The sequence below is a fragment of the Brassica napus genome, chromosome C7 (genome assembly GCF_020379485.1).
Source record: "Brassica napus cultivar Da-Ae chromosome C7, Da-Ae, whole genome shotgun sequence".
Lineage (NCBI taxonomy): Eukaryota > Viridiplantae > Streptophyta > Magnoliopsida > Brassicales > Brassicaceae > Brassica > Brassica napus.
In genome coordinates this window covers 5,478,881-5,497,667 of record NC_063450.1, presented here as the reverse complement: position 1 = coordinate 5,497,667, position 18,787 = coordinate 5,478,881, and the positions used below count along the sequence as shown (strand labels likewise).

Here is an 18,787-nt window from a genome sequence, read left to right as displayed (position 1 = left end):
TCTGAGATGCGAGTGGTGAAGGGGGTCTTCTGAGCCCCTTCCAGCAGCCAGTCGATCTCGGGTGCAGCGCTGGTAGCGTGATAGATTTGGGATTTCACGGCTCTTACTTCTGCCGCAGTCTTGGTGATATAGTCGCGAAGATCGCGGATATCCGACGTCTCGCCAGCAGATTTAGAGCCTGTCGGCGTTTACTGCGAGTGAGCTCGGTTTGCTTTTCAGCCAGCTCTTCTTGTTCGTTCCAATAAAGGACTTCGTCCTCTTCCGTCATCGGTTTGTCGAATGGAGAGCTTTCCCGAGCAGATCGGCTTCTGGTCCTTCTTGGATGTGTGTCGACGTCCTCATCGGTATCGTTGGAGACATCGCTAGGATCCATGTCGACGTGCTCGACTTCGTTATCCTCCGAATCGTTTGTGGGAGGCGGAGGAATTTCAGGGTTCCCCTTTTTGACAGGAGATTTTTTGCTAGGGTTTTGACCCGAAGGTTGTTCCCGCGCGGCTCCAGGCCTATTGAGTGGGGTAGCGAAGTCGAGTCTTTTCCCGCGGACTTTAGTGTTTTCGCCGGGAGGGATTGCTCTGGTCCTTGCCGTTAAGGTTTCAACATGTTTGGTCAAGGTGCTCACGAGCATGTCCTGTTCTTCCGACCTTTTTTCGTAGGTGGCGAACATCTTTTTAAACTCCTCGAGCGCCGCAGGGTTGGCTGGTGCGTTGGCCGCGGATACGTCCGCTGCGGGAGTGTGGAGATCAGTGCCACTGCTTCCGTTAAGAGGAGTCTGCACGTTATCCGCGTCGTCAGTTGACATGTCTGGTTGAGCGTGATGTGGTTGAGAGTTAGATTGATCCGTACCCCCCTCCTTCTAGCGCCAAACTGTGGGAACCGAAATTCGCACTCTCGATTTCTGTTTAAATTAGGAAACTAGGAAAACCCTAATTTCCCAGAGGTCCCAGAGATCTGTTAATACCACACGCTAAGCAATCAGAACATGAGATATCAATGACAAAGTACAAAAATCGTAAAAGGAGAACAAAATAGATCTTATTCCGAATTCGTGTTTGAGCGTTACAACAAGATATATGCCTGGGCTCGAGAGCTGTCGGCGAGATTCCTAGTTCTAGCAACCCTAAGACGGCTAAACCTAATTGTGTCGCAGCTCGAAATAACAAAAATGGAAATATGCCTAAATCGCTCTAAGTGCTAAATTTTCTCCGAAAAAAGTCTCTCCCCATGCCTCTCGCCTAGGACTCTTTATATACTGGCTCATAGGTCGGTTTACGCTTTTCCTCTTCTGCCCTTAAGCCGTCATAGCATAAAAATGGAGATATTCTATTTTTTTCGATCTTCGTAATTATCTTCAAAATTTCATATTTATCCGCAGAAACTTGACATTTATCTTTCCTTGCGAACCAAGTGTAAACCGTCATGCGGCTTACGGGCTATTGGTTAAGAAATCGTAAGTTGGGCCTCGAGTCATGTCTTAGGTCCCTTTGGGCCGTCTTCTGACTCGAAGCATTAATTACGGCTTCCATCGATAAAAAACGAACTTTCCGCGGTTTTTACCGTAAAGTTTGATCGATGACTTAGAATGGCGGGAAACATGAAATGGGTTCGCTACGGTCTTCAGGAGATAGCATCGAAGGGTAGACGAGAATGCATGGACTAATGTCGTATCGATGTTTCGGAAGAGCTCGGTCGCAACGTAGCGACCGAGATTGGCTCAAGCTCGGTCGCAACGTAGCGACCGAGATTGGCTCAAGCTCGGTCGCAATGTAGCGACCGAGCGGGATGAACGCTCGATCGCTACGTAGCGACCGAGCTTAGCTCGAGCCAATCTCGGTCGCTACGTAGCGACCGAGTGGGACGAACGCTCGGTCGCTACATAGCGACCGAGCTTGGCTCGAGCTCGGTCGCTACGTAGCGACCGAGCGGAACTGACGCTCGGTCGCTACGTAGTGACCGGACAGCGTGCATGTGCGGTAGTTGCGTAATGACCGAGCTTGGTTCGTCCGTGTTCTGATCGTTATACTCGGACCTATCCGTAGCTGGTCTGGGTATGTTTCCGATGGCTTATGTTTGATCTAAATAGAATTCGAACGAAGCTTTATCTCGGGAACATACGTTGCGACGTTTTCTTGACCGAGCATGATTTGTGGCGGAAAGACATACTTGTATTCTGCGGGGATTTGGACGTTAACTTCATCGTAACCGTTTTCGACCCCAACAATCCATTCAGTCCAAAGGTGGACGATAAAGAAGTCCATTTAGTCCTGAGATGGACGATGCAGAAGTCTTGTTTTAGATACTGATATGTTTGGTCCATAAGAAGGACGATGAAGAAGCCTTTGATTTTGGTTTATTTTATACTAACCAGCCCAAAGAGGAGTTATTTGGTTTTGTTGATTTGTTTTTCAGACAGATTATGCTTTTCACATGGTGGTACACGCATATCACAGCAACATCATCCAAGATTTCGTGTGTGTGTATTTGAGGTCGATGACTCAATATGTTCGATCAGATTGTAGCATGGCCGATGGTAAAGAAGAACCAATTATCATGTTCGAGGACGAAGCATATTCTGCCCAAGATCTTCATCGCCCACGGATTGCAGAAAACTGGAGAGGTCCAAGGGACCTTCAGTAATGTCCAAATCAGGGGGAGTAATGTGTGTTGTACTCTTTTTCCTTCACCATGGTTTTGTCCCAATTGGGTTTTCCTGGTAAGGTTTTAATGAGGCAACATTAAAGCACATTACAAGCTCTAAATGGCTGTGGCATCCAAGGGGGAGTGTTATGAACCAGATTGTGGATGGCTCATAACCAAGAGATTATACCATCATCGGCCCAAGAAAGAGAGAGTCGGCCAGCTTTTCCTTTACCTTATGTCTTTATGTTTTCCTTTTTCTTAGTTGGATTATGATTTGTACTCTTTTCATTTATCTATGACGGTGTAATCTCTTATATAAGGAACCTCTATGTTATGAATAAAGATAAAATTTTCCATTACTTTCACAACACAAAAATGCATTGAATATTTTGTCATGGATATTAGTGTACATGCAAAATAGGAAAGTATCAATCTCCTATATATTAATTGAGAAACATTTGAAAAGACTAACCTCAATTTTGTAATAATTAAAAAAAAACCATTGTTTATGTGTCAATCAATTAGGTAGTTAATTAGTCCTACGTGTCAGCCTCACATTGAAATTGAAAAATATGTTGGTCCAATTCGATTTTTATATCTCACTAGAAACATTTAATACCAACTATATGATATCATATGATATTAACTAAAGCAAGGTGGCTATTTATTATATATTATTTCCTTAAATAAAACCTACAGAATTACCTAATGTGGTTATAATATATATAATAATTAATGATTTTAAATAATGAAGATTTGCTAGTAATTTTTATGTTTTCTATCATTTTTTTAATTATTTACTATTAAAATAAATTACACAATTACATTAATCATATATTAAAAATTTAGATTTTTTTGTATATGTTGTATTTTGAATTTTTTAAAACGAGTATAAATTACTAAAACTGTTAAAAGTCTTACATAAACTTTTGTGATCAATGTTTAATTTTTTTCTATAATAAGATACAATGATAATAAAATAATAATTTATTTTAATTGGTGTTGATGTTAATATATATATACTTCATATCGTTTAAATTTAAGTATATATCATATACGATAGATAAGATTGATTGTTTTGATTTATTTATTCTAAAATGATTGCGAATAAACAAGAGCAGTCATTTGATTTATATGTGCAAGCCAATTTATTACACAATAGTAACTAATTTCTTAGTTATTTAATATATAATTATTATTTTTTTATTTCATAATATGCAAAAAAATATAAAATAAGTATTTGTTCTGCACAAGACGTAGATCTTAACCTAAGTATGTATCTATTTAATAATTTTGAATCTTAAACATTTTATAAATTTCAGGCCAAAATAAAAGAAAGAATTGAGAATAAACTCAAAAATTAATATTTATATCGAGCAATAACCAAAATGACACAAAAAGGAGAAAAATGTCGAAGATAGATATAATTGGCACGTGAACGTAAACTTCTCATAACCATAATTAACTTTTAAATTGCCAAATCATGATATAAAACCGAGCTGACATAGTTTCATTGTAACCAAATAGTAGGCATGAGATTCTTCGGCCTAAACGTTAGGTTTTTATGCGATAAATAATTTTTTGACCTAAAATATTTTTAAAAAAGAGATCAGTTAATTAGTAAACAAATTACGTAATTAACAAAAAAAGTTTTAAAAAATTGTTTAAGAGCCAAGTATATTAATTCGATCAATAATATAATTTATTTTTCATACGATATTTCTTAAATAATTTTCATATAAATTTACCCAGCACAAGGCGCATGGCTTATCCTAGTAATTTATTACAACTGATAAATATAAGATTAAAAAAAAAATTGAAATGGTGAGATGTGAGGCTTAAAAGTTCACTACCACATCGTGAGGTGAGAGAGAAAGTTAGAGAGAGAAAAATCTTTACAAAGGGGATCCGGCGGTCGGCCGGCGCATGAGCGTCCGTGCCGACGCTGGAGCCCTTTTCCCTTCGATAAAATCATCCGGTCCTGTCGCTCTTCCTCTTACTCGGTTTCCGTTTGTCGGAGCTCTGATCAGCCACCAACCGGTGTGGTTCTGGTCCGGGAGTCACGGCGGGGTTTGCGGGTAGGAGGGGGGGGGGAGTGTCAATAGTTCGAGTTCTAGCTCCGGGAGACGGAGGCTCTCACAGATCCGTCGCCGCCGGTCGTCTGTCTCCGCGGCGGGGAAGCTTCCTTAGTTCCGCCGTCGTCGGATCCAGCTTCCGGGAGATAAAGGCTATCTCAACTTTACGTCGCCGGCTTCCGTCCCCTAGTCTTTTAGGGTTTAGGTCTTCCGTTTGTTTTTTTATTTCGGGGTTTAGTTGTGGTTTTGAGTTGTTTCTGGTCGCGTCGGAGGAGAGGAAGATCTCCGACGGAAAGAGTGAGGTTGCATGCGAGGCTTTGGGCGGCTGCGGTGAACGGAGGTGGATGAGATCTCGCCATGACGATTGATTCTCTCCGGTATTAGAGTCCCATAAGCTCTTTACGGTGAAGAGGTTCGGAACGACGGAGTTCCGGTGTGGCCGGTTTGATCCGAAGGTTGGATCTCCGGTAAGGTCGGGAAGCGGGTGTGATGCGATGATCTCGCGACACGTGACCCTCGACGTCGAGGATGTTAACACGTGTCCACGCGACAAAAAGACTGATCTGCGAGGCGGCCGCGCTTCGCTCCCGTGTAGTGTCTAGGGTTTCTCAAGGTGGGCCGCTGGAAATGGGCCCAATTGTGTAACGAGTTTTAGCCCGGTAGGTTTAGTGGGCTTATATTGTAATCTGTTTCTGGGCTGGGCCCGTTTCTATAAATTAAAAAACTATTGACAGAAAAAAAAAAAAAAAAAGAGATGTGAGGCTTGAGGGAAGGTTTGGTGGGGGCAGGAAGAAAATTTCAACGGGGGCAAGACTAGCTGATCTAGTGAAGCTTTGGTTAATTACTTAACGATTTTGATAAATATTTTGTTTTATCTGGACCCCCCTCTCCACTAACGTAGCTCCGCCACTGCCTGGACTATCTTATCGAGGACAGATTTTTCTTTCGTTCTGTCAGTAAAAGATAAATCATTTCAGTTCTATTGGCTATTGAAAAGTTTTCTCATATGTTTTTTCTCTCTGCTCTGAAGTGTCAACTGCTATGATCTTGGCAAATGGCTGTAAATCGCCTCTGTTGCGAAATCTATACTCAATGCTACCATCTCGACGAGTCTGAGGAATAAGAATCAAGGTAGAATCATCCTTCGGAATTTTGCTCTTCCTCTTCTTACTATTTATTCTCATAGACTTAGGTTTTTCAACTTCATTCGGCTCTGATACCCGAAGGGTGTCGACCGACACCATGGTGGTATCGATTGACACTGCTGCCCAATGTCCACTCTAACAAGCTGTTAAAGGTGCTGAATCCTCACATATCTCAATATAATTAGTCAACCCACTTTTACTTTCATAGACATATCATAAAAGACCTTATCACCGATGTTTGTCAAAATCTAGATTAATATTTGATTGCTAAACAAAATTATATGAATAATTTGTTATTTAAAAAAATTAATAACGATTTAAGAATAAAATGCAAAATTACTTTGTGAAATGGCTATGACACAGTTATGCAACATCACAAATTCAATACAATTATCAAAGAAAATTTTACATTCACACATACTTTATTCTTCTTCCATATCAACTAGACATAGTCTCTACATGTGGAGTACTTTACTGTACTCAAATGACTGAACTACCCTAGAACCATGACTACTCTAGTTAACTCTTCTTACCATAGTTAAATTTATTATTTTTTACACACAACACCATTTACCTCTTTACCAAATCTTATTTCTCGTCTAGTGCTATTCACCAACCCTAATTGTCACTGATTTCCCTCGCTCGCCGCATCTCTACGTCGACGGTTTAACCCTAGCCGAGATCCTCTCAAATCTCCGATTACTCAACACAATCCTCTCAGACAATCTCAAATTACCATATCCTCTAAAAAGTCCTAAATGTCGTTGATTAATCTCTCCTCGCCGCAGCTCTAGTTTCACCCTGTCTTATTCGCCGCTTCCCCGTCGAGACGAAGTTAGGAGAAGTACTTTGGTTGCCCCTCAATGACTGGTATGTCGCTCCTTCTCTTATTTATCGATGTTCTTATCGACAGCTCTAGGGATGTTCTTTCTCACTTTTTTACAGTCACTACTTTCTCACTTGTTCTAATTACTTCTTCATGCAGACACATGTGCGAGTTCCCGGCCATATCGCCGTCTACCGGAATGACTCTTTGCAACAAATCGATTCCCGACGAAACAGTTAAACGTATATTCCAAACCCGACATACTCTATTTCGTCAGGAATGTCCTTCGCGGTTCTGATGAGTTTGAGGTCATAAGGAACTCTTGCTTTGGCCGTCTCTTCGATATCCCTGCTCGCCAGTCCCCTGTCTCGCACAAACTTCTCCACAGCCTGTTGTGCAGACAGGTTGTGTCTCTTCAGGAGTATACCCTCTGGCCAGTAGTTGCTGGATCTCCATTCCGCTTCTCTCTTGCTGAATTTCACACGGTAACAGGTCTCCCTTGTGGTCCTTTCCCCGCTAGCTACGATGCCCCTTCCTTCAAAGTCAGAAACCTTGCTAAGGACCCTCTCTGGCAGAAACTAATTGGCCATGATTCTCAAGTTACTATTGCTGACATTGGACACATGCTAGAGACTGACAAAACCTTGCCATCAGACAAGCGGCTACGCCTCGCCCTTATCATGATCGTCGACGGAGTACTCATCGCTCACAAACAAGTTGCAAAGCCTACTCTGCATTACGTTCGTATGGTTGACAACCTCGACGCGTTCCTCAAATTCCCATGGGGCCGTGAATCGTTTCTCAAAACAATTACCTGCATGAAACCGCCTACAGATGCTGCAGACCCCGTCGGCGCACTAGCTCAGGTTCTCCAACAGACAACCTACAGGCTCACGGGATTTGCTCTAGCGCTCCAGCTTGTAGCCATGAAAGAGATTCCACTCCTTGCCACCAAGATACCAGCCCCATACTACAACTTGACTTTGCTGGATCTGGACGAAGGACATCTCCCACCACATGGCTCAATTCACCTTGAAGATTTCCTCACCGTAGAGGCAGACACACAGGCCAGTGCAACAAAAATTGCTTCCCAAAGTTTACTTATTTCCTTTCCAAAATGACTAATTCAAAAAAGTTTGGCAGCTCCGCGTAATACCACTAGCTGAAAATGCACCTTCCTGGGGGAATGAGACGAGCGACGAACGTGTTGTTTATATGGAGTCCTTGATTGCCGAGAACCATCATTTCCACCTTTTCGACTGGCCGGGGGGTGATACATCCAACCCTGAATTCATCTTCAAACCTGCAGTCTTAACCGTGCACAGGAAACATACGGTCCCAAAGAAACAGCCTCTCAAAGTCAACAAAACTCCCAAGAAACGAGCCTCATCAGCTCGCAAACAAAAGCGGATATCAAATTACTTCAAACCCAATGTTAGTGACGCTCCTCATACCAACGAGTGGTTAGAAGCCAAAATCAAAGAACACGACATTGCGATCGCTCAGCTGCAGTCAGACAATCGTCGCCATAGGAGAAAGCTCTTTCGGACCCACAAAAAACAAAGCTGTAAGCTGACCTCAGTGACCCCTAAGCTCCGCAAACAAAAACCAAAAAAACCCTCCAAGGTAAACTTCATCCTCCACACCATTACAATACTCATAGCTGCCCGCTAACGCTATTTCCATGCCTCGCTTCTCAGAATATCACCCTGGAGGAGATAAACACACGAACATTACGAACATCTCCCCGTTCACCGCACTAAGGACCTTTCACTGAAACTACTCCCGCTGAAAACCCACAGGTGATACAACAACATTAGTTAAAATGTTCTGTTCATTCCACTGTTGTGTGTTAACCTCTTCTTCCTGACACTCACCCACAAGCTCTGCGCCAATACAACATGCCGACATGCCTGACTATTCTCTTCCAGACTATCCTACGCAGGTGAGCCCGTGATTTAAATACTCTCAACCCGTGTTTTCAGATTAGTTGCTTGCCGTGCACCTAAAATACAAACCCCCTGAACAGGCAACCACAGGCAACCAACCACAAACAGCTGACCACACGACTATAAACTCCATCGATGAGTTCAACCCTCAAACAAAGACAATACATGTACACATCTTCTACTCATCCTACTAGTGTTTCCCACGTCATAATAGTGAAAAACCATCTGCAAAACTTTGAATGCTTCAAAATGCAACTCACCCAACAACACACCGTTGCAGGAAACCACAGGGAGCCAACCAAAAGCAGCTGACCACACGACTATGAACGCCATCGACGAGCTCAGCCCTAAAAAAAAACAATACAGGTACACATCGTCTTGATTATGCTTCCCACGCCATAATAGTGCAAAACCATCTGCAATTAAATTGCTTCAAATGAAACTAACCCACCTACACAACGTTGCAGGAAACCACGTCTGTCCACCCATGCCTAGATGACCACAACCCTGCTTACTATAACGCAGGGTCCACACCGCAGGCACAACCACAGCCAACAAAGGTGCACCTATTACTTTCAACCTCTCCCCTCTTACAACGCCTAACTAATACAAAACTAACGCCACAAGTCCCCTTTGCAGCTCTTGCAGGTGTCCAGCCAAGATAACTCTCCCCACTCACCAAGTGGGGAGACCATTTCGCCGTTTGTAAGCCAATACAACGCCCAAAGGTTTTCAGCTAACCGTGGAGACATAACAACAGACGAAGCAGACCTCATCATAAACAGCGTCATCAAGTCAACGGAACAAGCGCACCCAAGCCTTAACCCTATGTCTCCGCACAACAACTCCACCCACCATTACTCTCCTAAAACAAAAACAATGCCACAAACCTCGACACCGCCCTCACCTCTCAAAACTCCTAAATCCAAAACCCCACTAACCAGCACCATCAAACAACAAGACACTAACCACGACCAGCCAACCAAGGACATAGAGATATGCTCAGCACCCCCACGCCTCTATCCAGTGAACTTAAGCCCCAAGCAAATCGCATCTATACCTACCAGAATCAGCCACGTGCGCAAGCCGGTTCCAATCCAAACACCCCGCCAGCTAGGATTCGTAGCACACGCAACGACTGTTAATGACTTCGCATCTCAAGCTACTTCAAAGACTACATCTAAAACCAGCACATCAGACCAAGTAAGCACTAACACCAAAGATTACAATGTGCTTGAGAGGTTTCGCTTATCAAACTCTACTTGCCTACAGGAACACTCGGATCCCCTGCTTGAAGCTACATCTGCACTTGTCTACGTCAGCGACTCGTCTCCCTCTAAAAAATTGCCAGCACACGTACCCTCCGGCCCAGAGGAATACATAGCCAAACTACTGCTCAGTTCTCCTCCAGTCCCCGCCACCATGCTGTTCGCTCCTATCGACCCTCAACTATGGGAAGACTTCCACAACACTCTTCAGCACCACCAAGACATGTATGTCAATTACCTACAAACCTATGTTTTCGCTAACGTATTAAAGCTATTAACCACTGACCACAAAAAAAAATTACTGCAGCCTACACATCAACTCTTACACAACAGCTTTCAAAAACTCATCCCTTATCAGGCTAGCAATTCCAGGAGAATGGACAGACAGCACGGTCCATTCTCTCAAACACAAACAATCAATCAACATCATACTAATACATCATATACCAACTGTGTCACACACTAAATGAATCAATCTCACTTTTGCAGCAAATGGAGGTCCTTATCTACAGAGCTGGTGTCAGAAACGATTACGTGCTAGCCAAGGAAAGTAGCATCTTTGTTACACCATGGCTCACATCTTACATCCAGAAAAAATGGCGACAATTCAATGCAGCTGTCGACAAAAACAAGTTTCGTTGGGATGCTCATTTGTCCAAACTTGTTCTCCTCCCGGGCCAGCAATGGATTAGCAACATACACACAATTTACGCACCAATGATATGGGACGACAGGCATTGGGTTGGGCTAGCTATCAACCTCCACTTGAGCCATGTGGAAGTGCTTGACCCATTTCTAATGCTCTACAACGACAGGAAGGCCAAAACTGCACTACAACCCGTTCTTGAGATGCTACCATTCATCATCAGCAAACTGACCACCAACACGCCATCTCAGTTCGAAGGTGATCGTCCATTCACCTGGCAAAGGAGGAAGGAGATCTAAATCAACCACCAAGGCGGTGATTGCGGGCCTCTGAGTGTCAAGTTCATGGAAATGCATGCCAACGGAGACCTAGAGCCGCACATGGCAGACTTAACTGACGAGATGGTCGTTGACATGCGAAAACAATACGCTCTGGACATCTACAGAAACATTGTAGTCCCGACTTACCCTGTTCCCGGAACGCCAACCACAAAAAACTAACCACAGTGTCGTCGCTTGTGCGATCTCGAGGTCTAACTCCCTAGGTTTCCTTTTGTATTTTGTGTCTCTATTTGCTGCTACTGGGACGCTGATATCTACCACTCGGTTTTAGAATTTAAGTCGGCTTCTACCAATTAGGACCTTATCTGTAAAACTGGATGGTTTTGTTTTGTATTTTCTATTGCTGCTACCACTGATATCTATCACTCGTAGGCCAGAAAACGCTACTTGTAACAACTTAGTGGCAAGTTCAAGATGCTTCGACTGTTGTATTTTACAAGCGCTGCCCACACATTGCTTGAACTAACCATAGAATCCACGCATCAACCAGACATATCGCTTTCTAAATAACCAAACCCTTGTGCTTGACAATCCAAAACACATGTCGAGAAACTGACCACTACGAAACCCATGCTTAATATCCAGAACAGAACAAAAAATTATCTACTACCTAGCAAACTTTGAACATTTTAATACACTACACAAGCATCTAGAAACCGACGGAGTCAAAACAAAAGAGGGTTGCAATCCCTATAATGACGGTTATACCACACAAATGACCACATGGTGGACATAACTGAACATCTTTAGATAACGACAACATAACTATTCAGGGACGAAGTCTCCATAGACAAAAACAAACAGCACCGGATACTAAGCAATCTAGAACATGAAAGGACCAACATCTTTATAACACAACCAATTATGCGATGCATAACCATAGACACAGAACACAATCACAACCCCCAAGTCAATGCACGAACACAATCGCTAAGCGCCAAACGCTTTGAACAGCAAAGCTAACCCACCGGCGACGCAAAATACAACCACCAGTTGAGGCGTCAAAACAACACAACCTCTCTGCCTTTTTGTACATTCCTCAGCTTCCCTCATTCTGACGGAGTTCTCCAATTCACGAAGCCTAGACTCTTGTTTTGCAATTACCAACTTCAAACTCCTACCCAACCCAGCCATCTCCTCTGCCATCCTCCCCAGCTCAGAAAAAGACTTCTCAAAATTCAGGTTAGCTTCTGTGAACTGTTCTTCCATAGCTATCTTTACCCACTTGAATAAGTGGGACTCAGCCTTACGCTGTAGTGTCAGGTAGATATCACAAGATGATCAACGACATCATAAATTCAAGAAACTCTATATTCAATACAAGTTCGCAATGGAAAAAAATACCTGCAACGCGCCCTCGCATCGGTAGAACCTCCAGAATGGGTTGTCGTTGGTCTTCGAGACAAGCAAATCCACCTTGCTACAGCACCAACAACGCTTAGGGACCCCAAATGACTCTGTGGGTCCTTCGCGACAAACTGAACTCGCGGTTGTGGAGCTCATCGAACCGAAATACAAGATCTACAAATGTCGCTTCAAGGGCTACCCGACAAGCCAACTTATTAAATAAAGAGAACACAAGAAGGTTCAAACCGACACTGGAAAATGCCGTTTCATTAATAGTTTCCAAAAATTTGAAATTTGAAATTCCCACCATTTCTAAATAAAAGTTGCCCCCCCCCCCACCCCGTTTCGTAAAGCTGTTCAACCACAAGCCCATCGACCATGTTTTTAAGTACCGTATGGTTGCAAAAGTAAACAGGTCTAACTAACCACACTTTATTCACCCGCAGATTTGCAACCAACATATAGTTCTCGTAAAACATAGGAACATGCTCGCTGACCATGACTACGTTAACCACACCGTCCACAAAAAGTTTTTTTGTATAGCGACAACTACCAAAAATGAACATCATTTTTAATCAATAACCACATTGTCAATAATCAATAACTAGACTGATCATAAAAAAACTACAAAAAAGGATCAAATACATTTAATTTATAAATCCCACCATTTTAGTGCTAGACCAACAAACATATTTTATCATTTCCACATGGTCACGCCGCGAAATACTAACGCTAAACATGCATACAGTGACCACATATATCTCACATTTTGGTTTTTGGTAAAACTAAAAAACAAATACGATAACTGAAATTCCACCAACCATTTTCCGTCAATCAATATGCATGCCATAAAATAACCCAATGTGTAGTGCGAGAACACAAAAAAGAAATGGCTATGCTTGTCCATAATCAGTGCCAATTACCGCAAAAACGTTTCCTCGTTAAAAAAACCGAACAAATCCCTACATGGGTAATCATAACAACGATGATACAACAGAAAACAAAAAAAAACAAGGGATTGCACCAAAACAAAACTTCCTCCACACCGGCGTTGCAGGCCAACAAAAACCAACCCCTTGCTACGCTACCAGAACATCAATGGCTCATATAGGATTCTGTCAACATGTCCTGTTATGACCCTCCATCTTGCAGCGACCACACCTTATTGTCACAACTTTGGTCTTCTTCCCCACCTTTTCTTTCAACAGAATGCACTAATAATAAAACATACTCCCACAAGAGACACACACAACAAAAACTATAATCGCACTTACTGGGAACTCGCCGATTGAGGGGATGCGCATCTTCCTACGTCTACCCGCCTGACGTTTGGTTATTGGCGGGTACAGTATTTGTTCACTGACATCATCGGGAATCTCTACATCTTGTGGCTTCTCCTCCGGGCATATGAGACTTGCATACGTCTCTCTCCAAGCAGCGGTCTTGTACCAGTGACCAACTAATGTCTCGTAAGGAAGGCCTAAACGATCTGCTGCAAGCATGGCGTGACCACAGGGGATTTTAATCCGGTCGAAGTACTTGCAGGTGCACCTCTTATCCTCTAACATGACATGGTGCTTTGCACCAAACTTTCCAACAACTTCGCAGCTCCAGTTTGAGATAGGGTTCACCTGAGTTCCTCGCATTGTGGCCATACTCTTAGTCATAACTTTGTCAACCTCAACTGTCAAGGTCCCGTGATGGCGCTCTGCCTTTCTCCTACGTGCGTTAAACCATCTAGTCATCATCCTCTGGATGAAGATAACAAGCTCCGTAATTGGCGATCCCCTCCCCTCCCCAAGGGCATTGTTCAGCTGCTCTGCTATATTACTGGTCATGATATTATACCTTTCGCCCCCAAAATAGAATCTTGACCACTGACCAGCGCCAATGTTTGAGAGATATATGATGCAGGCACTGTTAGATCCTCTAATTTTGTTGAAGTATTCCTTGTAATCAGACAACCTGTAAGCAGTCGTAGCCTTCGTAACAAGCTTCGCCAAACCTTTGCTAGAGAAGCGTGAATTGACGTTTCTAGCTAGGTGAACAATACAACATCCATGATGCGCGAGAGGGTAGATGCGTTTCCCGGCTGTGGCAATGCAAGGGGCCCTATCTGAGATTATGGCCAGATTCTTGGAGTCAGCTAGGATCCTTTCTACCTTTTGAAGAAACCAAGTCCAAGCTTCCTCGTTCTCGCTGTCAACTATAGCGAATGCAAGTGGGAAGATTTGAAAGTTACCATCTTGCCCACTTGCAGTCAGCAAGACGCCTTTGTATTTTCCGCTGAGGTGAGTGCCGTCAATAACCAGAACATGGCGAAGCTTCTTGAAACCTTTGATTGAAGCCCCAATAGCCAGAAACAAGTACAAGAAGCGCTCGTCACCGTCGTCGTCCACCTCGGTTTCCAAATCAGAAATTGTCCCTGGGTTGGCGAGCTTAAGCATGTAGAGGTACTCTGGTAGCTTTAAGAAGGACTCCTCGTCAGACCCGGCGACCTCAGACGTTGCTATATCAATAGCACGATAACACTTCATGTACGATGTGGATAGCCGTAAATCCTCCAACACTAGCCTGTGTAGATCTTTTGCCTTTGGGTTCCTATTGTGCTCGCCAAATCTGGATTTGTAGACAGCAGCTATAACCTTTGAGGTTGCTTTCCCTCTGTATCCATTTCTGCTCTCAATGGGGCAACGGTGGTCGAGCTGTGCCTTCTTAATTTCGTAGTAACCACAGCCACGCATCTCGTGGGCAGTTACCCTCCAGTCACAGTGCTCGTCGGGGCACTCCACTACAAAGTAATTCAACTTCGTAACAGTCTGTGTGAATTGGAATTGGTTTTTGATAGCATAGATTGCTAACGAGATCTGACAATCTTCTTTGCTCCCATACATCTTCCCAACATAGACACGACCATCGTCTTTATCTGAATCAATGTCTCGTATTTCTTCAACCACGTATGTGGTGTCGTCGAACAGGGCCGGAATGTCGAACTCCTCTTCGTCGACCTCTTCTAGTTTACGCGTCTCCCTCTACGCCGGTGCGACCAAATTGCTGTGACCAGGGTTTATCGACCATGGAAATTTCACGTCTTCCCACTCTGGTGTTGTTTTGTCGTTCGAGGAAGTGGGGCCGCCGGCGACGACGGTATGGTCGAAAGCGTTGTTAGTGGTGCAGCTATAAGTCCTATGGTTAGTGTCCTCAGCATTGAAGACCTTACCCACAACATCAGAACCGCCGTTGTCCTCAATTATGAACGGGGCCCAAAACTCTTTGTCGTATCCTCTAGGACGAACATCTCTGTCATCTACCTCATCAGCCAAGCTGGAGTCGCTATCAATAGTTTTGCTAGGCTCACCCTCGTTGCTCCTCATACTTTCGCCCCTGATTTTCTCTTCAACCTTCTCAACCTCGCGTAGTAGCTCGTCTTCCTCAACAACAACAGCGTCAATTTTAGAGGATGCCGATGAGACATAACCCCCTCTACCAGAGCTCCAAACATCGTCAAACATCTTTCTCTTCATTGCCTGAGCTGGTGTCCGGTAGCCTTTACCCCTCGACTCCTCTCGGGAACTATGACTCCCACGATCAACGACGTCGAATTTGGCAAACAGATTCATAGGGGCGCCGACCTTCATGTGTCTGCTGAAAAACCCTACCGCGCCGCCGTTGGTGAGCAAAACCGGAGGGGTCCTGATGCGTGTCGCAAGTTCGATGGTTGACGGTGGCCAGTAACTTAAGGCTACACTCCCAAGCTTTCCTCCGTAGCTGAACTCTTTCATAACGTTCGCCTCCAACTCGCTCAGTGTAATGCCTTCTCGGAACGGGACCATGTGAGACATCTACTGTTTGTCAACGAAGAAATTCCACTTTCCATCTTCTCCACAAACCCAATCGCCGGCCATCACCATGCAATACTCGTCCATGTCGTGACCACAAAATATTACACCTGCAAACACTGAGCTAGACAAAAACACTCAGAACAACTGCATACATTGCAAAAACAAAATATAGATCCATCTAGATCTATGTCTCCTAGAAACATTACCCTCAGATTTGGTTGCCGGAGGTTTTGCTGCTTTCAGAGAAGAAGGAAGATAAGAACAAGCAATTAATAAACCTACTTTACCGCTTAAAGCATCATTGTACTGCTTTTAACGAGAGCTGTCCGATTCTTTCCTAAAATATATTCATCTAACGTCTCACAAATAATACCTCTGTTTCATGTACTACCATTTTTTGACCATTTAATTGCAACCAGCCCATGTAACGACAATCTCAAAGTAAGTTTCTTAACTCCTTTAGACTTAACCAATGTTAGAAAACTTGTCCACTAGAAGGGCTTTTTGGGAAGTGAAAGAGTTAAAGTAAGGGAAAAAATACACCTCATTCCCAAAGTATGTGCACATGCAAGAAACAATAGAAAAGTACCCTAAAACGTAAACAGCTCATTATCAAAACATCTTACTAATAATAAACAAAAATATTTTACACAAATATGATTACAAAGGAAAACACAAATATGATTTCCTATATATTAATTGAGGATTATTTAAAAAGTTTTAACCTTAAGTTTGTACTAATTAAAAAGAGACCCAGCTTAGGTGTCATTTAATTATGATGTCAATTTACTCTACGTGGTAACTTAAGAATCAATTGAAAAAAATGTTGGTCCAAATCCAATTACTTGGGAACATTATATTAACCCAAAATATAAGAAGCGTGCAATTTTTTCCTTAAATAAAAGCTATGGAATTACCTTATATGATTAACATATATATGACAATTAATGACTATGAATAATAAAGATTTTATAACAATTTTTGCATCATTTTTCATTTTTATTTAATTTTATATTATTACAAAAAATTAGACAATCAAATTAACTATATAATAAAAAATAAAAATTTCTTATATATTATATTTTAATGTTTTTTAAATGACTTTAAATTACAAAAATAAGGAAATCTTACGGGTTGGCTGTTTCACCACTATTAACTTCTCTCGGCTTATAGAGCGTAGGATACAACCATAAGAGTTTGACTAGTCTTATCCTAGTTACAAAGATAAATACAAATATTAAAATTAATTTAAAAAAATGTAAACAAAAGATATACTGACTCTTTGAAAGTCAGATCATAATCTAGTGTATTAATTAAATTATTTTCTTTAGTAAAAGGCGAAAGAGTGGTTGGCTTTGTGTTCACCACGTTGCTGCGTTAAACCCTTTTCTATATATGTCTCTCCAATCAATAACTGTTTCAAACATAAGCGCATGAGATTCAGAAATCCTAGGCATAGATTTTAACTCATCCACCATCGTCTTCTCTTTACCTTCAAGAATACATTTTGATCTTATGGAGATTGCAGCTCTCTTTAAACATCTAGAGTTGGCAAAGATGTATTTCACTAGTTCTTTTTCTTCGAATTTTCCTCCATATTCTTTCCATTCAAAAATTTCGAGATTTGTTAACAAGCATTTAGGAACAGAGCCTGGATGGTGCCAAGAAATTGGGAAATCATCATCTTGATCCATCTGGTAAGATACACATCTACTTCAGTTTTTAATCAAACCAAAACTGCATGAGTTTATTTTAAGTAAGAGAGGAGAACGAACCACGTCAATAAGAAGTACTTTAAGTTTTGGAGAATTTTGAACTAAAATCATAAGTGGTTTCAACCAGTCAAACTCATATGGTTGTATCCTACGCTCTATAAGCTGAGAGAAGTTAATAGTGGTGAAACACCCAACCTGAATAAACATAATTATAAACTACAAAAGTGGGTATTGGAGATTGAAAGAAACTGAGTATTAAAATTTGTATATCAATACGTACCGTTGGATTGTTCAAAAGCACATCGAGACGTATAAGGGAGGAAATAAATATCCTAATGTCATCACCAAGATGATTTAAAACTTTTATACTTGCTTTGTCAAGGAAACACTTGTTTTCAATCAAGAAAGAATCTCCTGAATAATCACAAATGATGGCAGTCTTCAAAGTAGGAGAATTAATAACCAAAGACCCGTTACTATCTTCAAAATCTTCTTTATATTCGTTCACATACACCAAGGTCTCTAGAAAATATATTTTCACATTGAAATTTGTCACGTTGTCTTCGTTACGTCGTACCACATATAGGTTTCTGAGAATAGGACAACTTGATAAGAGTCCAACAAGAGAATCTTCGTCTTTAAATACAACAGAGAGAAGCCAAAGACGAGTGAGGGATGGAAGGCAAGCCGGAGTTACAATTTCCACGTTAATCTTTTTGGAAAGAACCAATGAGACTAGCGTATCACATGTGTAAAGACTATTAGGTAAGTTTATAGGTTTTGCAGACCAGTTGAGTATAAATATTAGTTCCCGTATTTTGCGATAAACAGCATTTGCAATCCATTTTCCTACATCAGCACAACAGGACATCCGGGACCAAGTTCGATATAAAGATTTTGTAGTACAGGTGTTTTGTGGAGTTGCATTGACTTATCAATAAAATACCAAATGCTCTTGCTTTCACCGTCAATATCGCTATCATCGTAGTCTAGTGC

At 42.1% G+C, this 18,787-nt stretch overlaps 1 protein-coding gene across 2 annotated transcripts; it reads left to right on the top strand.

Annotated features, from left to right (window-relative positions):
• The first annotated feature begins 9,460 nt into the window (after positions 1–9,460).
• Positions 9,461–11,252, top strand: LOC125590197. 2 transcript variants are annotated; one of them, XM_048763477.1, is made up of 4 exons: positions 9,461–9,835; positions 9,905–10,125; positions 10,208–10,292; positions 10,390–11,252. In XM_048763477.1, the coding sequence occupies exons 1-4, from the start codon at positions 9,461–9,463 to the stop codon at positions 10,843–10,845; spliced, it is 1,137 nt and encodes a 378-aa protein (XP_048619434.1). In that variant the 3' UTR covers positions 10,846–11,252. The 2 variants fall into 2 exon arrangements, with proteins under 2 accessions (XP_048619434.1, XP_048619433.1); XM_048763476.1 differs by having other exon boundaries at positions 9,461–10,125.
• Positions 11,253–18,787: the final 7,535 nt, after the last annotated feature.

Bases quoted from the DNA above. Each gene is read 5' to 3' on its own strand.
- LOC125590197 (XM_048763476.1), top strand. From the start codon at position 9,461: ATGTCTCCGCACAACAACTCCACCCACCATTACTCTCCTAAAACAAAA. The intron at 10,126-10,207 runs GTATGTCAATTA...AAATTACTGCAG, and splicing joins CTTCAGCACCACCAAGACAT to CCTACACATCAACTCTTACA. The intron at 10,293-10,389 runs GTCCATTCTCTC...TCACTTTTGCAG, and splicing joins GAGAATGGACAGACAGCACG to CAAATGGAGGTCCTTATCTA.